The sequence below is a fragment of the Pholis gunnellus genome, assembly GCF_910591455.1.
Source record: "Pholis gunnellus genome assembly, chromosome: 19".
Taxonomy (NCBI): domain Eukaryota; kingdom Metazoa; phylum Chordata; class Actinopteri; order Perciformes; family Pholidae; genus Pholis; species Pholis gunnellus.
In genome coordinates this window covers 20174588-20198242 of record NC_136546.1, presented here as the reverse complement: position 1 = coordinate 20198242, position 23655 = coordinate 20174588, and the positions used below count along the sequence as shown (strand labels likewise).

Below are 23655 nucleotides of genomic sequence, written 5' to 3'. Positions count from 1 at the left end.
TCTCTAAATGTTGTATTATATTAAAGAGTAAACAATTAAGGGATTGTTGAAGGTGGGTTGAGTAAATACTCTGAAATGTATCGATTTAATTCTCAGTCCTTCCCATCATGCAATCAAAAAAATAAATATAATCCCTCCTTTTCTTCTCTCCTGCCTGGCGACTAAAAGTTTCTTTTTTTTTCCTGCTTCGTTGAGAGTATCGTCAGGTTTTCGTCCAATAGAAAAACCCTCTCTGGTCCAGATGATTGAACCCAGATGTGTGCAGCTGCACGTTCCGGTGACTCATCGCGCTCTCTTGAAATATGGTAGCGCGCCGCCGCTGTGTAATCGGGACATTCTTGCATTGTTTGATGTCCATGAGAATGAGCGGAGGGGTTCTGCCGTGCACGTGTTGATTGAGTGTACTGTACTGCGTTTACATGTGGTGCAGTGTTTGGACTCAGACGAGCTCTGTGGAGGAAACATATTTCTGCCTCTGCGCTGGTGTTTACATTGTGTCGGGATCTGATACACTCTCAGGGTCTGAGCGATGAGCGCGGAGGTTTTGATCTGTGTGAATACAAACTCTTACAGAGAAAGTGAGAGTTTCACACTTTTAGTTTTTGTAGCAGCTTGTGTGTGTGTGTGTCGATCCAACCTGTGTCTCTATGGAGGGTAACAGTTCAAATGTTAGATGGATTCACAAGACATTTCGTACTTCTAGAGAGTTCCTACAACACCAACAGGTATAACGTACCCTCATAACGGTTCGCTGGATATTTTTCCGAAAAGATAGGAGTACGAATTCGAAGTTGAGAATGTCCGGCAACACAAGCGAGCACTTCGCCTTCACAAGTTGTTTGAGCCACAAAACTACTGAAGGATCGTAGTCGGGTTCAAATAAGTACGTTATTACGTTACATTAGTTAAATACGTACGTTAGGGTACGAAAGTGAGGTAAAATAAGTTAACGTGGACTTTTAGTTTCACCACAGACGGTATAGTAGAAGTGGACGATGTCATTGTGACGTCACTCGTTGGTTTGTGGACTGATGTTTTGAAGCCCAGAGTTTGGCGATTTCGCCGATCGTTGCCATGTTTTGTTGTTTGTACGTAGCTTTTTAGTTTGGGTAGAATCCAACGATATCTTTGTTGATCCACTTCGTTAGCTAGCTACCATATCCGCTGCACGCTGTGTTTGCGTTCCATTTCGTTTCATAACTGGAAGCAAACTGAAAATGAATGAAACAGGCCAAAACAAAAAAACAGACTTTCTGCAGCGGATTGGACATTTCAAAAGGAGGACTCTTTGAAGCCAGTGTTTATAACTTAACATGCTTCGTAATTTATTTGATGTAATGCAGTAAATATATTGCTCCTTTAAAGTTGCAACAAATATTTTTTGACCAGGATTTAAGCTTTACAATATGAGGTTTTCACTCAGAAGACAGCTGTTGGCGTCCTGCATAAAACCCAGACGGCAACCTCCGTTCTACAGAGTGAAGCCGATGCTGAAGGGTCCTAAAGCTGCATTCTCTCTAGTGTCCACCAGGGGGCGACTCCTCTGGTTGTATAGAAGTCTATGAGAAAATGACTCTACTTCTCTCTTGATTTATTACCTCAGTAAACATTGTAAACATGAGTTTATGGTCTCAATCTCTAGTTTCAAGTCTTCTTCAATACAGCATGATGTTCATTTAGTAAATGATGGTCCATTCAGAGTCAAACAGACCATAAAGCAGGGGATGCTTTAGGGGCGGGGCTACACAGTGATTGACAGGTCTCTACCAGAGACGTGTACGGCGTCTCTACGTCACTCCTCCTCATTACCCCAAACTTCACGTCACGTCCACTTCTTACACACAGTCTATGATCCCAACGTGGTAATAAACACCGACTCGCGTGAGTCGTGCTGTGAGAGCGAGTCGATCTCTTGAGCACCAAGAGTGGAGGTCAGCTGTAATGAGGCGGAACGTCTGAGGCCATCAAATTAAAGCAGATAACTGCCGGCGGTATCGAAACCCACCCTGCTTCTCTCTCGACCACATGTGGCTTAAATATTCTTTATTTTTCCTCACTGAGAACTTCTTTGAAGTCATGGCGCCGAGTCGTTAATGTTTATGCCTCCATCACTCTGATTGTCGCGGGGGTTTGCTGTGCCTCTGTGCCATTAGGCAGCATACCGGCTTTAGTGTGCAGATTTATGGGAGGTCTTCAAGTCGTGCTCCGGCTCGGGTCACAGTCTGGTTAAAGCGACTCTGAGGCCGACGTCCATCTTTCATGTTGATTGTTCAGCGATGTTTACATTGTGAGGCTGCTACTGTCTTTTGTCACAGCCGGGTTGTCCACCCAGAGATCACAGAGAGAGTCTAAAAAAAAGAGAGTTCCTGCTTCCATGTGTTGTTTTTTTAGGAGCAGTAAAAGGTGTAAAACCTGCATTCTCTCTAATGTCCACCAGGGGGCGACTCCTCTGGTTGTATAGAAGTCTATGAGAAAATGACTCTACTTCTCTCTTGATTTATTACCTCAGTAAACATTGTAAACATGAGTTTATGGTCTCAATCTCTAGTTTCAAGTCTTCTTCAATACAGCATGATGTTCATTTAGTGCTGTGTGATTGGCCGACGCATTGCGTGACTGGGTGTCGTCGAGCCGATTTAAATGTATTTGTTGGACATTTGTTTGATTATTTCTGTGCATCGACTTTTCTGCATCAATGAAGAATCCCAGAAATACAATTTTCAGTCACATATTTTATTTGGCAGAAATTGACACTGAAATTTATTAAAATGTGTCCTATGACTTTATAAATCTCTTTTACATTGACTTAAAAACTAAAATCATATTTTTTATAACATTTCTAATCAATGTAAGGTGGCAGGAAGAATACACAGTGAAACCAGCAGACCTCATCTGTTTTGTATGAAAGATTATTAATTATTCTACGTATCATTAATAAATGTTCCCATGATGCTTTGGAAGAAAATAATAAACTTAAAATGTAATAAACAAACATGATTTAACAACATATGAAACAAAATACTTAGCTCAGCATTAATAAGTGACTGTGTTCACATAGTTTACAGAATTAAATGCAACCGACAGGATTAATTATGCAGCTTTTCTATAATCTAATTAGACATTTAGGGGAGCAAATTAACGCCTGGTTTAACCCACTAATGTACTGCTAACATACAAATATTACTTATTGGAGTTATTCCCTTTGCCAATAAATCTGCTCATAACTAGTTAATCCAAAACTTCACTAAAATTAAGTTTTTTTCCGGTCAAGCTCAGACTCCGGCACCAACATACAGACACCGAGAATATAAACAGTTTAAAACTATGTTACCAGGAGAATATAAGCATTAAACACGGCTTCTACGAACAGAACTTTATACATCTGCACGTGTTGGACCGATTGGATATTTACACGCCGAAGACAGCGATGATGAGGAGGAGGAGGAGGAGCAGAGCCGGCGTTGAACCGGTCATCAGGACGACGTGGCCGCCGCTCGACATCACGTCGTAGTCGTGATGGTCGTCTTGTCTGCACGAGCTGCAGTCGCCGCCGCCGCAGAAGTGGCACGAGGACATGTCTCCTCGCCACTCTGATGCATACTTCCTCACCGTCATCCGTCCTGAGAGAGAGACGGTGGAAAGAGCAGAGGTCAGGTTCAACACCAGGTCTAGAAGATTTCAATGTCCTTTAGTTGTGTTTCTCTAATTAAAAGTGTCAAATTTCAGCATTTAAACGTGTCTGTACTTCTGTTCGGTTCAGACCTTTATTGTCTCACAAGAAGCCAGAAGCCAAATTATCCTACCCAGAAGCCATAAAACCGCCACTATCATCATTTTCACCTTTCCGACGGTACCTGAACACATCATGTGTGACGAACGCTTCCGTTGGAAAAAGCAACCAAGTAGAAAGTTTAAAATTGGGATATTTCATCAAAAACATTTTATTCTACAAAGTCTCATTTAAAATGTCGCCACAAATAAAACGGTTTCCTTTAAACCAGATCCTGTTAAGAACATTACATTCTGAGCTCCTCAGTGCAAATAAGAAGCCATCAATTGATTCATTCTAAGACCAAAAGTCACGTGACATTCATCCATTTATATGCTGATGATTCCTGTCACCTGATGATGAGAGAAACAACATGCTGAGCTGTGAATTAAAAGCACTTATTACCCGTGGGATGGATGATAACTTAAACCTGTCGCACTTTAGAAAAAGTTAGCGATAGTTTATATGAAAAGGGGATAAAAAGTGTGAATAACGGTGAGGGGGTGACTTCTTACTTGGTTCATAATAATCACGGATGACAACCATCGCCTGCTGGACTTTGCCGACTTTATACTCCAGGACCAGAGGAATCAGGAGACACATCTCCTCCCTCGTCACCTGGAAACACACACATTCACAGTTTCAGTCTCAGTCGGACTGAGTGCAGCGAAGCGTCCGTGGTTTGTGTTTCGGCGGAGCTCACAGAGGTCAGGTACAGGACGACTTTCCCCGGCGTTGTCTCCACTTTCTTGACGACGGCGTCGGTCGGGATGCCGTCCGGCGGCAGGCTGAAGCCGCTCAGCAGACCCACCTCCACGAGGACCATGCCGGTGGCGTTCAGACCGACAGCCTCCGACAGACTGCAGGACGACGTGGAGACGTCAGTAAATACGTTTCAAGTCCTTCATGCTCCTCAAATGACTTAGAAAAGACTGTCTACTTATAGATATATTTATATATATATATATATATATATATATATATTTATATATAGGATTTTATATAAATCCCATTTTTTATGCATTTCAATAATGTTTGTATCTTCAATGTGTGTTTAATAAAAATATAATAAAAATAAAATTATATTTTACATCTGAATTAACAAGAATGAAACAGACTGAAAGGCGTCATGATATAACAAATACAAAACTATTAAGTTGTGGATATACATACATATAGGTCCACACTTTATTACTAATAATGCATATTGATCCTTTTTTATTGTCTTTAAAATATATTAAAGATAGTTAGATTTATTTTGCTTGTGTGTTTTATTTGTATTTTCCTTTCATTTAATATTTGTTCATCATAAAGTGCATTTAATTAAAATGAACAGTAATTATTAAAATGAACAATTCTTATTATAATTCATTATTAAGAATATAAATATAAATATGCTGTATAAACACAAAATGTAGATTATTATAAGTATTTATCTATGATTATTCTATAATCTACAGCAAAACATGATCCATTGTTTTATTTAACATTTAGTTGAATAAATTCTTCATAAAATAAAAAATAAAATGAATTTAATTGCAGAAAATAGAACTGAAAATAGTTTTATGCATTAGTCAAATAAATAAATAGGAATACAATTTATTTAAATATTTAAAAAAACTAAATGTCAAAACAAATATACCAGCAGCTTCATTTAACAGATTAAAGAATAAATATATTATAAAACAAGTTATTTGAAGAACATTTTTCAATATTAGCATTTGAAAAGTGAGTGAATGGATATTTGACATGTTCTGTCAGATTGACGTCTGGTGTCGTTCTTGTTTCATTGTTTTTGACGTCACTGGTTATGTTTAATTGTTTGTAAACATAATTAAGTCTGACAGACTTCACGCGTGACGTCATGTTACCTGCTGCAGATGTTCAGATGAGCCCGGTTCATCTCTTTGTCAAACAGCTCGACGCGCAGATCGAACGCCTCGTGTTCGCCGGCGTGTCGCCTCCTCCTCGTCGGCTCCTCGTTCCTGACGTTGTAAAACACGTTCAGCTGAGACAGAAGAAGAAAACACGTCTGCAGGAGGACAGCCAGATGGTTTTCAACGGGGGAACGAGGAGTTTAAAGCCACCAGAGTTACTGTGCTGCTCTCTTCATCCCACCACATGAAGAGAGCATCAAGCTGCTGACCAGCAGGAGGCGCTGTGGAGTGATTATAGTCGGTATTAATAGTTTGAAGCTGTGTGTCGTGAATACCTGAAACAGAGCGAGTCCTCGACCTTCTGCAGACACCTGCAGCTTCAGCTCGTCTGGATCGATCTGAGAACAGAACATCACGTCACGTTATTCTCTGCACGTACGGACCTCTCGGCTCTTCTGTCTCTGACAGAGTGTCGGCGTTACCCGCTGGCTCTGGTGGACCAGGTGGTTGTCCCGGTTGATGTAGAAGGACGCCACGGCGGCGGAGGCGCCGGCGGCGGAGGCGCCGGCGGCGTCCACCGTGATCTTGAGGTCGGTGTTCTGAGGCGTGAGCGCTGCGAACTGGGACAAGGCCTGCAGAGCCACCACCGTGTCCTGAGAGAGGAAACACACACACGAGTCAGGAGTCACACACATCTGCTCCGGAACATCCCGTCGCACTTCGGACAACGATGGACTTTTGCTTTGATAATCACCGCCGACTTCCTGTTTACGGCGATGTCGCTCTGTGAGCGTGTTCATCTGTGCGTCTGTTGACAAATAAGAGTCAATTTCTGGCCGACAAAGCCTGAGAAAAAGCTTTATTTAACGTTCTGTATTTGGAGGCACTGACACACTATTTCCTCTGTTTGTGTGTGTGTGTGTGTGTGTGTGTGTGTGTGCGTGTGTGTGTGTGTGCGTGCTAAAGGGGTTAACTGTCCTTTTAGTCACCACATGCCCAGACAACCACAGTCTCCTGTTGATGTGACACAAAAGGGGAATTTCTCCTTTTTGACATGATGATTTTCTGGAACTTCAGAGACGAGCTTTGAACCCTTTTAAGGTGTTTTGAGACGTTTTGATGTTTGCATCGTGTGTTCTTGTAGCAACATCTCTAAGACGCACATGTGAAGACTTGTTGAGCCCTAAAAGGATACGAATGGAACATTTCTTACTGCACACAAATCCCATGAAATGACCAAAACCGATGACGTGATCAACTTTCATTGATGTGATTTAAACGGCAGAGGACGGAGACACCGAGTCTTTGATGAAAACACAGTATACTCGTGATGTTTCTGGTGTTTTCAGAGCTTTTCTTCCTCACCTGTGTGCTCCCGAATCCCCCCCTGTGGTTCCTCTGTCGGCTGAGCCACTTCATGAGGCCGAGGCCCTCCGCGATGCGACCCAGCCGGTGTTGAGCGAGCAGCACGTAGGACGACATCTCCATGTCGGCAGAGCGAGGCTGCCACGACGAGGACATGCCGCCGTCCGGGGACGACCACATCGGGACGCCGTCTGTCCCCCCCGAGGAGAGACGGAGGAGGAACAGGAAGCATTCAATGTGCGTCAAAGACTTTGTTCTTGTAATATTAAAGTATGAAAGATAAACATCCAAACAGTCAAACAAACTCCACATTAAAAGAAAAGATTTATTTTCCATTTTGAGGATGTTTTAGTCTTCTAGTGTAAAGGGGAAGTACTTGTACTTTCTTTATTCTACTCTATTACATTTATCAGACAGCTTAAGTTACTTTTTACATACAAAACATACAAAGAGCGTATAAAATATGTTGTTTTGTTGTAAAACAGTTCATACAGCTGTATAAATATGTATAACTGTATAAAGTACAAATAAAAAAAGTTTGAAAAAAGTCATTTTTCATACTTTTACCCTACGTTATGGCTTCAACGCAGAGTATTTTTTTTTGTGTGGTATTAATACTTTTACTGAAGTAAAAGCTCTGAATACTTCCTCCACCAAGTACATATTCATCAAATGCATCTTTCGGACCCTTTTATAGGGTTCTTGTTTTAAAACTTCAGCTACAAAAAGCCAAAGTACGGAAAGCTGGAAAGACAGTCGTACTCCATTGGAGTAGTGCAAACTTAGCAGTCATCTTCCTCTCACACACACACACACACACACACACACACACACGGTGGTCATCGCACCTCTCATCTCGGCTCGTCCAATCAGCTCACTGAGTGCCGCGTCGGCGCTGGAGCTGCCGGACAGAGCCAGAGCGTAGCTGAGCACGGCGAGGCTGTAGTTGCTGGAGACGCCGAGGGCCAGACGGGTCTCCAGGAACATCAGGGCCGCGGACACCTGGCCGCCGTACTGAGCCTGACGGACGGCAGACAAAAGATCACAGCGTGAAGAAACACCAAAACATGTTTGTTTTTGTTTCTATAAATCACGTCTGTGTCCTAAAGCACCAAAGGTGCGATACGAATGAAGTTGTACCCTGATGTCGTTGTCTTCCAGCAGGGCGATGAGGACGTAGGCGGTGAGGGACACGGGGCCGTCCAGGCCTCCCAGGAGCTCGGTGTGGATGACTTCGCCGGGCTCCTCTGACCTCCCGTCGGCCCCCTGCCGGGCCGCCAGCCAGACCGCCGCCCTCTGCAGCACGACGGCGTCGATGGCGACGAACGGCCGCGCCTGCAGGAAACACCTCAGCACGAACGCCGTGAGCCTGCGGAGACGGAGTTAGATTTTTTTCGTCAGTGCTTTTTTTGAGGGAGACTCGTGTTCCTTCTTTATCTATAGAATCCTTTAAAACCACACCAGGTGCTTCCAGACGCGTCGTGGTCTCCGAAGGCGCTGAAGGAGCCGTCTGCTCTCTGATAGGTCAGCTCTCGCTCATAACCTGGAGGGAGGGACACCAGAGACTAGAGTGAGGTCATCTTCATGTGCACAAATGTATCCCAACATCACAAATCATGAATAATTAAATCTCCTAAAATCTAATTATGTTACGCAGTAGAAGCAAAATGCAACAAATCAAGTTGTTAGACGAGAGTTTTGCCAAAGTCAGAAATTAATTAACTGAATTAATAAATGTCCTTTTGCGCCATATGGTGAAAAAAAACAATGTATTCATTTTATTTTGTTATCATTGTTCAAGCAAACAGTTTTGCCTTGAGGACAGAATTATACTTGATTTTCTCTAGAAGAGAAAGTAAAATAACTTCTGTGGCAATAAACACTATAAAATGCAACCACAACCAATGGATGGATTATGTGTCTCTTTGTTGTTGTTTTGTGTCTCTTTGTGGTTGCTTTGTGTCTCTTGTTTGTTACTTTGTGTCTCTTTGTGGTTGCTTTGTGTCTCTTGTTTGTTGCTTTGTGTCTCTTTGTGGTTGCTTTGTGTCTCTTGTTTGTTACTTTGTGTCTCTTTGTGGTTGCTTTGTGTCTCTTGTTTGTTACTTTGTGTCTCTTTGTGGTTGCTTTGTGTCTCTTGTTTGTTACTTTGTGTCTCTTTGTGGTTGCTTTGTGTCTCTTGTTTGTTGCTTTGTGTCTCTTTGTGGTTGCTTTGTGTCTCTTGTTTGTTACTTTGTGTCTCTTTGTGGTTGTTTTTCCCCCTTTGCTGTTGTTGTGAGTCTCTTTGTGTCTCTTGCATGTGGATATTTCTTGCACCACTTTTCATCAGCCAGCTCAATGAAGGACTCATCCTCTAAACTCCCCACGGATCGTGCTGATGAATGAGTTGTTGAACACTGTTCTTCTCAGAGCTGGTGTGGTTGTTGTGAATGACTGTGACATAACGGTTTACCCTTCATCATGAAGTCCACGGCTCTCTCCGCGGTCTCCTGGTCCGCCTGACCCACGGCGCTCAGATACTGCAGAACGTAGATGTTCGGAGCAAAGTTGATCATGTTCTGTTCTCCGCAGCCGTGAGGCATCAGGATCAGAGAGTCCAGGCCGCTGATGGACGGGCCGAGGATGTCGCCTTCATCAGCACGGAAACCAGACAAATCAAGACACGACGGGAGAAGAGTTAATGTTTACTGAGACCACCTCAGCACCACGCCAATGACAAGATGTTTCACCGTCGCAGCAGACGTTCTGCAAATTGAAATAATGTCATCTCATTGGTTGAATCAAACCTCAGGGGGCGGAGTCAGTGAGCCACAGTAAAACCTAGATGAGCAATGAGAGCAACTTAAGTCTTGATGGGATTTCGATGGATGATCTCAGATTCATCTTCAGATCTTTGTTCTTCTGGTTTATCTCTTTAACTCTATCAAGCTGTTGATGCTTTCAGACTATTTATTTTGCAAAATGAATGATGATGTTATCAAAAGAATACAAAGTATCTAAAAGTGGCTCCACATTGAAGAACTACAACATTAAATCACTCGTATATGTGCGTGTTAGTAATAGAAAGTTCTGTAATAAAGGAGCCGCACTGCAAACTTAGCACTTTTACTTTGGATACTTTTAGTACATGTTGCTGATAATACGTCTGTACTTTTACTTAAGTAACTTAAAAATGAAGTAGCCATTTTTTATCTGATTAGAAAAGTCTGCGTGTTTGTCATTCTGCCACAACAAGACGCATCACGATGACATCACAGATGAGTGCTAAGTCCAGTACATTCTCCACCGATCACATGAGAAACTACAAGCAGCTGCTCCTCACAGGTTTCCTCCTCGCCGCCGACACGTAACCTTCAACAGCACGACGACGCTGATTCTCTCTTGTTGTTACAAAACATCTCCAGCGTTTCGACACCTGAGCGAACAGGAAACCATGAGCTCATCAGCTCGTGTTGCACATGTGTGTGTTTCACCGCGAACGTCTGCACTTCATTACGGAACCATCACTGTAACATCCTGGATAAAACATGAAGGAACTATTCTCTGCTCATTAGAATCCATGTTGTTTGGCACACGCGTGTTCGATGTCTGAGACATGCTGGAGTCCACATGTGAGCGACCAGCTGCAGGTTTGTACTCATTATCTCTATATTGACTGCAGATGGTTTCACTCTGGTTAAGTCATCGTTGGTCGTATCTCTCTTCAGTTGTGTCAGTTGTTAAAATAGGTTTTTACAATAATTCTTATTGTATTTCATTTACAGATTTTGTGCAGGTTTCATTGCGTCATTAGTTTTTTGGGGGGAGTCACTGTTATCAGTGAAAAATCTAAATTAAAGTCGTACTATAATACTAAATAATACTACATGTATAAAATTGTCATTTTCATTAGGTAAATATTTATTAGTTAGAATGAAATGTCTTTTTGTTGCTTGTTGTTTGTATTTCCCGGCAGGTTGTTCATTACTTCAGGTTGTTCGACGTGTTTACGTACCGACAGCCGTCACCGAGGCTCTCTCGCTGCCCTCCACCACGTCTGCCGGGAAGCTGAACCCGACCACCTCTCTGGAAACACTCGACTCAGAGAGCTCAAACAGCAGCGAGGCGCAGAACGACTGCTCGAGTCCCTCGGCCTGCAGGACGCACAAGCAAACGTGGTGAGTCACGTTTCTGGGAAGAGGCAGAGCTGCGAAACAAGATCATGGATTTCTTGGTTGCAGTGGAGCAGATGAGGGTCGGTGAACAAATGATAAGGAATAAAAGATTGTGTTTTTTATAAATTAAAAACATCTTGTCATTAGTAGTTTTAGTGATGTATTATAAGCTGCTTAGAGCTAGTGTCTAATATCTATAATAATAATAATAATAAGCTGTGAAAACAACTGGATATATTCTTTAAATGTATTCACTCAAACTACATTTTACAGGATTACATTTGAACAAATCATGGTAACGTTTTAATTTACATTTGCACAGTACTCACTTTCACTGAGCAGCACCTGAACGCATCATAATGTAACTCTATGGAACCTCGTGCGTTAGCCGTTAGCGGTGCTGCTAACGTTACTAGCTCCCCTCCTGTCGTTAGAAAGCATTTATGCCGATGTTCTGATCGCATATTTGACTGAATATTGGAGGATAACGATCGTCAGTAAAACTTTATTTCACACTGTGATGGTTAATTTGAGGATCACGTGTGCCGAACCGCGAGGGGGGATCCGTCCGGTCCGTTAGTTCAAAGCCTCCGATTTAACGGCTTCAGCTCAGATCAGCATGAAAAACTAGTCCAGTGGTTCTCAATCTTGGGCTTAAGTTATGAAATATTATTTTTCTGACTTTTCTTTAATCATCCATTATTTTATAATCATTACCGCCACATTGCTTACCTGTGTTAGTTTGTATCTTATTGATAATCTATTATTGTTCATATTTAGTTCTTATTTGCTCTTTTTCTGCAACTGCTGTTAATAAAGTTATATCTTGTTCTTGTGTGATACTAGAGAGAGTTACCTTTTTAGGCTATTATTTTATTGTTAATATTGTTTTTATTATTATTAATAAAATAAATTAATCTGAGATGGTACATGTAACCGCGTTCTTCAAACCTCCCTGGTTCTGTGATTTTCACCTTGACGAGCACCGTCCTGCGGACCATGTCCATCCCAGCAAATGACATGGCTTTCACCACGATGTCGATGTCTCCGAGGTTCACCGGCCTGATGGGAATGAGGACGGATTCTCCGCTCCGACTCCCCACGGGCACCGTGAGAACGCCGGGCATGAAGAGCTCATTGTCCGAGAGGACGAACTCAAAGGTTTCGCTCTCTGCAACAATTATTGTGAACTGACAACAAAGAGCAGAAGGAGAATGCAACCCAGATTACATGAAGCAGATGTCTAACAACACAAAGAGCGCGGTGGGAAACAAAAGAAGCATGTTCTTGAAACCGAATATCAAATTAAAACGCAGGTTCTAGCTATCTCAGAAGTCGTTGAGCTCTTTTTAAAAGCTTTTATGTGCTGAAGGATTGAAAGTCCTCAGAGGTGACAACAGAGTTGTATAATGTGTTAAAACCACTGATGCCACATTAGATTAGAGCAACCTGACGCCTGAAACAACAGCACCAACCCTGTGAACCACATCCACTCCAAATACTTGCAATCCAACACCTGCTGTATTCAACTGTTGCTTCACGGTGAAATATGAATCCACTAGTCAACAGATTTAAAGCAGATATGACTGCATGAACTCAGTAATTTGTTACACTATAGTCAGTAAAAGAGAGAAATAAATAGAGCTTCACAAGCTCACAAATAAAACTCAATGACTTGCAGCTGACTACTCGATCCACCGTATGAAGTCTCTAGTGATGAAGGCTGAACGGTGCATTTCTACGCTGATGATACTCTGCTTTATTCATCTGCTGTTACATTAGGGAGGAGTGTTATCTATTTTGCAGACAGCGTTGGGCTCGATCCAACGCTCACATCCAGAACATAAACTTCTCTTAAATGGAGATTTCTTTTTTAAAACTTGCAATTCTGGATCTCGCTTTATGAAGGAAATTGGCTTCAATATTTGCACTTTGGAGTTATTTTTTTCAAAAATAATGATTAACTCAGTAATTATAATGCTGTTTGTTCCCAACTGCAGCAACAAAGTGTATCTTTCCATCGCAACAGCAACCGAGGCTCATGGGTATCATATTATTTATCCACCAAACTTAAAAGATGCAGAAAACGTGATTTCTTGGAGAAGAAGCTCCTAACCAACCATGAACCCAAACAGCCACATTTCAAGTGTGCAGGAGGAGTAAGTCTCACTTAATGAAGGCATTTTCAAACACTAACTGTCTCACTGACCTCCAGCTGCTGTGGGAGGTAGTTGAACAGAATGATCTCCAGCAGCAGCTCCTCTCCTCGGATGATGTAGGCCGGGAGGTTCAAGAACAGGAAGAAATCCTTGAACACTTTGAGCTGCAGGGGGATCACATGGAAACGTTACACAGTCTCATCTAAACACTACACATACAAAGCTAATAATAGAGCAGAACTGTGTGTAAGACAAGAAGTCAAAGGGTCAAATGGTGCTTTAATTCAAAGGCGAGAAGAGTGAAATAATACACAGAATTTAAATATCAAAGCAATGGATAAAAAAGAGAGAAAATTGGATTTAGTACGGTGTTTTAAGGAGTGTGAGTACCTCTGCAGGCTTCTCTACGATGCCGAGACCGAGGTTCTCAGACATGACGAAGGCGGTGGCTGCCCAGGTCGTGATGCTGTCCGGCACAGTCAGAGTTATCTCTGTTTCTGAATTACTGAGAAAAACAGACGGACATGTTAGCTTTAGTTTCTTTGTCATTTAAAAAAAAAGTTTAATGTTTGGATTTGTGGCCACTGACGTGCATGTAATAATGTTCTGAGTGGTCATCTCCATACAGATGTAGTCGTTTGCAGTATCTCACCCATATAGTGTAACTAAAGTTAAGAAATGTAAAAATTCTTCCTGATAACGATTCCGATATCCAACACCAGTGCGTTAGAAACATGTCACTGTTTTCCTGCGTCAACATGTTTGAGAATAAGAACGTGCAAAGTACCGATCAGGCAGGATTTAGCGATTGGGTAACGAGCGACACACGTTGTAGAACCTTTGTAGAGTAAATTATCTGATGAGTGAAATGATCATGAGATATCGGATCGGTGCAGAGACTCGTGCACTCGCCGATACCCAAACGAGCTGTACATCAGACATTTCTGATATTGGTATCAGAAACAAAACTCTAGTGAAATGGTGGTTTGGGTGGCGTGGTGTCGAGATGTGTCACCTCAGCTCTGGCCAGGTTCCATCCTTTTTACCCAAATCTAAAGTCTAAAATCACAACGTTTTTGCACCATAATTACTCTCCAAAGCCAAAATGTTCAATTTCATCTTTCTACACCCTCTCCATCGACAGACAGGAACTTTTGTCTCATGGTTAACCAAAGTGGTCTTTCAACCTCGGCTAAAACTGATGTTTCTGTCCTCGTGAATCTAGTGATCCGGTGGTATGTTTCTAAAGCTTTACCTTGTGTTGGTGTCCATCCATATCCAGGTCTCTGGGAAGTCCCGGCGCTCTCGTGGCTCCATGTGTGAACTCTCTGTCTGGGTCATTCCATGAAATCCCTCCCCTGCTGTTTGAAGATGATTGTCAGTTGTTTTAGCAACGCATCGTCAAAAAGAGGCAAGAATGTGATGAACATAGATTGTTTTAAAACTTACGAAATGTAGGCCGAGGTGGACTTTTCATCTTGTGTAAACTGGCATCCGTCAATGCCACAAGATCACATTCCTGCACAAAAAATGCACATTTCACTTAAATATTGAGCTGGAAAGCTTATTATGGGATAGTACATTAACAGTGTCAACAGCTTCAACAGCTATATTTAGATGCAAAGAGAATTACAAGTGAAACGGAGGGTGTTCTGACCCACCGTATGTAAATAAAATAAAATGGTGGAGTTGCTCCGATACCAGAATTGGAAACGCCTCCGATACGTAACAAGTTATCATATCGGCTCATGTATGCTAGGAACCGTACTGAGCATGTGCAAACTCTCAACAGAGATGATAAAGAAGCAAGACACTGATACTTCCATCATCAGACCCAGAGAAAACCATCGCTGCGTCTGGAATTGATGATGGAAATAGCTGTGAAGTGAGCCATCTTGCTTCTTTTTCATCTCTGCTGAGATGCTAGCGAGCGTAACGTTAGCCAGAGCTAGCCAAATGTCAGCAAGTGGGCAACACCTTACACTGGAAAATCCCACCAACATGTTTCTAACGCACTGGTCTCGGAACAGTAGTTGGTATCAGCCGATGCACAAGTTTCAGGTATCGGAATTTCTTTAATTTGAACTTTAATTACAGGAGATGGTTGAGAGATTTCAAACAGCATCTGTATCCAGATGACACCACAGACAAAGCTTGTTCCAAAAGCCTGTTTACAAATCCTTCTCATTGTGCCTTTGACCACATAGCGTCAGATTAGAAAAGGGTTTTATTTTAAGTGAGATAGAAGGATGATCAAGCGTGATTGGATACTGCCCCTACACAGGACGTCAATGCAATACTTGTGATGTGTCTCTGGGGAGGCTGACCTTGAAGACGGAGTACGGATCTCCCATTGTCATCATGTCAGAGTAGGCGTCGGCCATGGCGACGCCGTTATCCTTCATCTCCTTTACCACCTGTGAAAGCAACACCAATCCTCAGAGCTGCTACTGTTGCAGCTCACAAAGGGCAACACAACAACCCGGGATGCAGAAAGAGAAACTTATTGTTTAAAACCAGTTTGACCGAGCTGGGATTAAAGAACCGATACTGGGGTGGGGGGGGGGGGACGGATTGGGTTTCATGGAAATACCTGTTAGGAGAAATATGTGTGGATATGGAAAGCTATTGGAAAATGTTAAACCGGAGAGGAGCTTTGGGAATAACAGACACATCCCTGATAAAGCAGGTTAGGAGACAATCAACAGGAAGCTTCAGGATTCTTCTCTTTGTCCGAGGGTCAGACTGAAGTCACAGCGAGCTTATTTACTCACGGTGTTTAGTTAGTTAAGAAATAATTTAGGTTATTTCTCAAAGTTTGGGGGATGTGAACGAGCGCTGTTTCTCACCCTCGGCTCTGTGATGTCATTGTACGATCCCTTCCACTTGGTCGCCTTGTCGACCACCAGGATGCCGACCAGAGAGGCGGGCTCCGCCACCGTGACCCTCAGGGTGACCTCCTCAGCCGGCCTCCTCATAGCGTCGCTCCAGCTCAGAGACACCTGTCAATCAGGTACCATCACACCCGATCATTGACAATCACAATATTGACTCGAACAACGTAGGTTTTCCAGGTTGTTTAGACTGTAAAATTGTTTTAAAGCCTCGAGTTTGGCGTTTTGGCCTTTGCAATCTTGGCTTTTTTTGCTACCGATGAACGGAAATGACCATATTTGGACCGTGGAGGAGTGACGTAAAGACGTACTCTGGTAGCAACCTGTCAATCACACGATAGGATAGCCCGCCCTAAAGCATCCCCTGCTTTATGGTCTGTGTGACTCTAAATGGACCATCATTTACTAAATGAACATCATGCTGTATTGAAGAAGACTTGAAACTAGAGATTGAGACCATAAACTCATGTTTACAATGTTTACTGAGGTAATAAATCAAGAGAGAAGTAGAGTCATTTTCTCATAGACTTCTATACAACCAGAGGAGTCGCCCCCTGGTGGACACTAGAGAGAATGCAGCTTTAACACATGAAGCTTTGGCTTCACTCTTCAGAACTGAAGGCTGCCGCCTGTTTTCTTTACCTAAAATATGGTCAGACTCGAAGGCAAATAAGTCTAGCTGCTGTAAAAACATCATAACCACACAAAAGCACCAATTTAATTACCAAAGACGTAACGGAAAGCTTCAAAAGATGTGTTCCAATGTGTTTATACTTCAATTAGCATCTAATCTGAGGACCTCATCCATAAAAAAAAACACCTCAAAGGGAGTTTCCTAATCCAAACCAGACCAAATTCTGATGGCATGACGTATTTTGCAATCAATTTAGTTACTACAGTTTATTTCATAAATAAAACAATGTTTCTGGCTCTCTGAGGGTCTCGCTCTGTCGAGATAGCAGCGACTGGAAAAAAGGGTTCGAGGTCAAATTTGACTTTCTTCAAACATTTCACAAGCCTCTGATTGTCTCACGCTTTAAGAAAACCAACTAGGATGATACTTTAAAGGTAATTGGCATTAGCTCCACCACATTCATAACATACTCATAATACTCAAAATCACACTTTTTTAATCGAGCAAAACAATTGAAAAAAAGACAATAGTTCACCTTGTTTTGTAAAGTTTGGGTCATGGGTAGCTGCATCACGTCGTTGACGACCTCGCCGCTGGGATGCACACAGTAGACGATGATACAGGCCAGAGGAGCCCAGGTGGCTTCTGGGACCAGAGAGAGATCTCCGTCCATGGTTCTCCCAGCAGAGACCACCTGACCTCTGGACTTCACCTTCACACGCAGAAGAAAACACGTGAGCTCTTCTGTCTCTTCATACATTTTATAATTAAAGCTGCAGTGATGTATATTTTTGTAATGTATATATTTTTGGCAGACAGACAAGTTGACAGACATATATTACTGATATAGCATTTGAGTTCTACATCACTAAATGTTGCACAAGAAACAGTCGAGTACAACAGAAAAGAAATACTGAAAAATTATGATAATAATAAAAAACGTGAAAATATGTCAATAACCCGTTTTTTTTATCATATCTGATCTAGAGAAATACAAGTTTACTCCACAGTTGCACTAAATGTAAGTTACTCAAAATAAAACCAATTAAATGGAATATATTAAATAAATGAAGGTTTGAGTGTCATCATGTTAAACTCACCACATAGTGGATCTCAGTCATTGGAAAATTCCCCTCAACGTGCAGCAGGAAGGGGGAACCGGCCTGAAGGAAGACCGTGTTGTGATATAACATGTTTAATATCATTGAAGTAAATGTACTTCCTATTGTTACTACTTTGTCACCAGCAGCATTCCCACAATCCCACCAGATAAAACCGTGTGACACAGAAGTTGCTCTGCTCTTCATGATTACCTCGAGAGGACCGGAAGGTTTCTGGATCTGCAGGTAGGAGTGACTGGGGGATCTGTAGCTTCTGTAGAGTTGAAGAGTGGCATGGCTGTCCTCAAAATAAGCCTGATAACAAACAAACAGATAATTATTTGAAAAAGTCTTCTCTCCTGGTAGAAAAATGGGATTCATTGAATAAGACTCCAGAGTGGTGAAAGACTCTACAGAGGCGCACGTTAACTTGGCCTTGAAATGGGTTTCAATAAGCAAAAGATTGGGAATGAATGTGTTTTTATAAAACTGATCCCAATCAATTAGAAATCACTTTGATTGACATTAATTGGCTCTGGAAATCTGGAAACAGCGGCTTTTTGATTCCTTTCTACGCAGATGATACGCCACTTTATACTTCAATTGAACCGATCAAAGAATGAGCACCGTGTTCAAATTCCACAATAAATATTCATATGAACGAAAGCCTTAGTTTGTGGTGTCCATGGTGCATTATGGCACAGACATTAATGTAATAAGGAAAATGTGCAGTGAAACATCGATGAAACTGCGTCGTTGGATCGCTGCTACCAATTAAAAAATGGACGATGTTTTATTTCAAGTCTGTTTTTTTACAGTCTGTTATTTCTGAATAATATAGAGAGTTTAACAAAAATAATAATGCAATTTGATATGAATGAAATGCTATTTATTTATACATTTTTCATGTTAAACTGTATGTTTACCTGCAGACAACATTGTATTTTCAGCTGTGCTCTGATTAAAGAAACATTCTACATTCTGTTTGTGTTTGAGCATTGCATCGCTCAACAGTGACAGTCAAAATAACAATGATTGTATCCTTCATCCTGGCTTTACTAAGTCTTCTCTTTAGTTAGACCGAGGATACAGTCAGGATGAAGAGTTTGAATGTGAGAAAATGATCATCTCACATCAACGGTGAGTGTTTCCGTTTCATCCATGACGCGGATGTTGAGGGCTACGCATCCGTCTGCAGGGACGGGAAACTCCATTTCTTCAGAAAGCATCTCCTCCTGCTGAGGACTCCCAACTCCCCAAGTGACTGACATGTTGGATTGACGAGGCCAGTTTTCCTTTTCTTTAATGTCCATTTTCCAACTCCACGGACTTCTCTTTTGCTGCATCACTGACACATGAAGCATCTTTCCCCGATCCTCCGGTGACAGCGGCTGATCGTTGTACGTTGATATTTTCAGCTACAAAATCAAGACAATTCGACATGTTGATCACGCCTTTTAACACTTTGTCATGAGAACTAGTTGTGTTGCTGATCGTAGTATGTGTTATTATAAAACACCAGTTTTGATAACTTTTATAAATGTTGGTTAGCAAATAGTTAATTTGACACTTTAGTACTTTTTAATTAATAAAGGAAATGAGAAATAGGAATGGAAAAGTATAAAATCAAACAAATTAGATTAAAACTACAGAAAAAGATTTGCTTTCCTTACCATGGCGGCGAAGTTCAGAGTCGGCCTCAATATTTTGGGATAGCCATCAAAGGAAATTGTATATCTGTACTTTGCCAAAGACACCTTTGCTGTAGTGTTATATGTGAGACCTGAAACATGAAAAGCATCAGTCATACCTCTAGGCGGCAGGAATGAAACCACGATCTCTACCTAAACCTAACCAAGTAGTAAACAGCAAAGGTTTCACATAGTTAACCACGTAAAAAACATTATACGTAAACTATAATTTACTAAATGAACATCATGCTGTATTGAAGAAGACTTGAAACTAGAGATTGAGACCATAAACTCATGTTTACAATGTTTACTGAGGTAATAAATCAAGAGAGAAGTAGAGTCATTTTCTCATAGACTTCTATACAACCAGAGGAGTCGCCCCCTGGTGGACACTAGAGAGAATGCAGCTTTAAGACACTTTAACATTGGCTTCACTCGTCAGAACTGGCACCAAATTCGCCAGGGTCGGTTCTGCATAAAAGTAGTACCATTTAAATATATTTAAGCTGAAACGCACTGGAATAAACCTGTAAAATATTCACATAGTTTATGTAATATCTCCCTGAATTCCCAGAAACAATACAGAGGACATGACTTCATCAATACAAAAGTGTAAAAACGGATTACCTGTGATGTGATCAGTCACATGAACCACAATCATTAAACACTCGTAGTCCATGTATTCCTCATGAGAGTCCATGTCCAGAGCTCTCTCGCTCATCTCGTGGTAGTCGTATTCGGGAACGTTAAACATGAAGGCCGTGTTGCCGTCGATCTAAAGCAAAGCAACAGTGAGGCCATTAAGGACATTTTTTGGGGGTGTAATCAGATTATAATCAACATTTTCCTCACGACCCACCTCTCTATGTTCATCATAAGCCTCTTCGATCCCATGAAACCGATGGAGGTACGTTACATTGACGTATCCGTGAACAGGCATCCCGTACATGTACCTGAAAAATCACAAACATGTAAATATATCAAGTATTTAAAACTGTGTTGAATAACGTAACGCACAACAAAAGAGTTCTCACTTTGCCATGACGGAGAACCACAGAGGGTCCTCATGAAAAATGACCCGCGGAGCTTCGATCACAACTTCAAACTTTGGCAGCGCTGCAACCAGACAGACAGACATCACATATTCATGCATATAGAAGTGAGATTAAAACGCAACAATCATCCAACTTTAACTGAGAAAACGTACGTACTGTAATGAGCCACGGTGAAGCGCTTCTCAGTGGAAACACTCTATAAAAACACACATTTATATTAAATTATATTGTTTTTTTTTTCCATCTAACAGGGTTGGATTGCACCTGTTTGGTGGGACAGAGCAGACTTACGCCGACTGTAGTGACGATGGTCCATTCACCCAGAGGAGGGTATTCAGACAGCTCACACTCTTTGGACACGACCCCGAGGACGCCGTGCAGAGACAGCCACTGTCTGAGCCGGTTCCCCCTCGGATCCTGGATCAGGTACAAGCGTGTGTGCAAAGAAATGAAAAGATGCTGCAGTCAGGAAACCAACACAAAGGCCAAAAACGTGTGTTTCATTGTTGTGTAGGAAGACGTGTTTTTAATAATCCTGCTGATTAAACCAACAGAATACTGATGAGACACCTTTAAAGGAGCAGTTCACCCAAAAATATCACGTTTGCATGTGAATAATGTGACATAATCCTGTTGGCTAACAGAAGCTTTTGGATATGCTTTTGGACAATTTGTTGTTATTTCATAGATATTTTCTGCCATCTTTAAGCTAAATAACACAGGCTGACACACATATACATATATATATATATATATATATATATATATATATATACTGTATATATATATATATCTATTTAGATACAAACTTCACCAGGTGTCCACTAACATGTAACATGACGGTTTGACGCCCAGCAAAAGATTATAAAAACAAAACACGTCTCCATTTTCATATACAAAAATGTTTACGATAAAGAATAGCTCAACAAAATACCATATAATATAAAAGAAATAAGATAAATCGACAGTGATTTGATGGTTTGTTTGTGTTGATACATGTACATGCTGCTACATGGATTTATGAGGAGATGACAGACAACAGTTTCATTGTTAGGCTGAACTGTTCCTTTAAAGTCATAACTGTACGGCAGTCAGAACTGGTGTAAGTTGCATTAAAAACATTCAGACTCACCCTGATGGTGACGTTCACCGGGCTGGTGAAGGGCTTCCCGTCGGGGAGGACGGAGACCACTCTGATCCTCACCGTCTGCCCGGGTCGATAGGTCAGCTTGTCCGTCTGGATGAAGGTGTTGTGGCCTTTGGGGTCGAAGTGCAGCTGCGTGGAGTTGGAGAAAACCTTCACGCCGCCTACGAGACCCGTCACCTCCAGGCTGTAAGGGTACATGTAGCTGGACTCGCTCTCCTGGATCTGCAGCACATTTAGGTTTAACTCCACCAGCGTGTTTAACCAGCAGCTTTATGGAGATAAAAGCTAGGAACAAAGTCGTACTTACAGCTGGTAACATCAGCAGCTCGGTTGAACCTTTAACAAAACAAAGTTGTTTAATTACTCTGTGATTTAAATCAGAAGTCTTTTGTTGAATATAAAAGGCTTTACCTGCTTCCACTGTAGCAGAGTTTGAGGCCACGGTCTGTTCGCCATGAACGATGCGAGCGGACACGCTGACCGGAGAGCTGGTGAGGACGGTGACGGTCACTGATGTTGGGACTCCGGGACGGAGGGTTCTGGGGGCCAGCAGCAGGTAGGAGGGCTGAGGGCCGGGGCTGAGGAACCAAACGGTTCAGGTTAAATACACAGACACAGCGAGGGTCCGGAGGGAAGCACGGTGGTGGTCATGGACTGTTTTAAATATACTCTGTGGATCATCTAGACCAACAAGGACGCTGCGGAAGGTCATTCACGCCATTGTGATGAAAAGAAGGAGATCCGGGAAGTCAAAACAACTTAGTACCTGAAAATAATAACTGTGTATCTCAAAATAATGAAAAATGTGTTCACCTGTGTGTGTTTACCTGTGTCTGTGTGTTTACCTGTGTATGTTTACCTGTCTGTGTGTTTACCTGTGTGTGTGTTTACCTGTGTATGTGTTCACCTGTGTGTGTGTGTTTACCTGTGAGTGTGTTTACCTGTGTGTCTGTGTGTTTACCTGTGAGTGTGTTTTTACCTGTGAGTGTGTTTACCTGTGTGTCTGTGTGTTTACCTGTGTGTGTTTACCTGTATGTGTTCACCTGTGAGTGTGTTCACCTGTGTGTGTGTGTTTACCTGTGAGTGTGTTTTTACCTGTGAGTGTGTTTACCTGTGTGTCTGTGTGTTTACCTGTGTGAGTTTACCTGTGTATGTGTTTACCTGTGTCTGTGTGTTTACCTGTGTATGTGTGTTTACCTGTGTCTGTGTGTTTACCTGTGTGAGTTTACCTGTGTATGTGTTTACCTGTGTCTGTGTGTTTACCTGTGTCTGTGTGTTTACCTGTGTGAGTTTACCTGTGTATGTGTTTACCTGTGTCTGTGTGTTTACCTGTGTCTGTGTGTTTACCTGTGTCTGTGTGTTTACCTGTATGTGTTTACCTGTGTGTGTTTACCTGTGTGAGTTTACCTGTGTATGTGTTTACCTGTGTGTGTTTACCTGTGTGAGTTTACCTGTGTATGTGTTCACCTGTGTGTGTGTGTTTACCTGTGAGTGTGTGTTTACCTGTGAGTGTGTTTTTACCTGTGAGTGTGTTCACCTGTGTGTGTGTGTTTACCTGTGTGTGTGTTTACCTGTGAGTGTGTGTTTACTTGTGAGTGTGTTTACCTGTGTGTGTGTGTGTGTGTGTGTGTGTGTGTGTGTGTGTGTGTGTGTGTGTGCTTACCTGTTCATGGTGCTCTGGGCGGCGGTGAGGACGATGAGGCCGAAGAAACTCCACACCTGGAGACGCTCCATTTGCAACGAATGAAGCTCACTCCACTCGGGCTTCAGTCAGTGCTGGGAGCCGGTGATGTCAGGGGACGCCGCCTTCATA

The 23655-nt window shown here is 42.1% G+C and overlaps 1 protein-coding gene across 1 annotated transcript; it reads right to left on the bottom strand.

Moving 5' to 3' along the window:
• Window positions 1-3408: 3408 nt before the first annotated feature.
• cd109 (CD109 molecule) lies at window positions 3409-23576 on the bottom strand (the record flags this gene model as incomplete). The annotated part of the gene is made up of 33 exons (XM_079180754.1): window positions 3409-3620; window positions 4285-4387; window positions 4473-4629; window positions 5641-5777; window positions 5982-6044; window positions 6129-6299; window positions 7012-7202; window positions 7860-8031; window positions 8152-8380; window positions 8473-8554; window positions 9461-9637; window positions 11003-11141; window positions 12137-12352; window positions 13372-13485; window positions 13712-13826; window positions 14577-14682; window positions 14771-14840; window positions 15649-15738; window positions 16171-16323; window positions 17385-17561; window positions 17950-18012; window positions 18163-18264; window positions 19083-19367; window positions 19623-19732; window positions 20268-20415; window positions 20500-20593; window positions 20675-20756; window positions 20852-20891; window positions 20987-21112; window positions 21828-22064; window positions 22150-22178; window positions 22254-22420; window positions 23506-23576. The coding sequence occupies 33 exons, from the start codon at window positions 23574-23576 to the stop codon at window positions 3409-3411; spliced, it is 4428 nt and encodes a 1475-aa protein (XP_079036880.1).
• Between the last annotated feature and the right edge of the window lie 79 nt (window positions 23577-23655).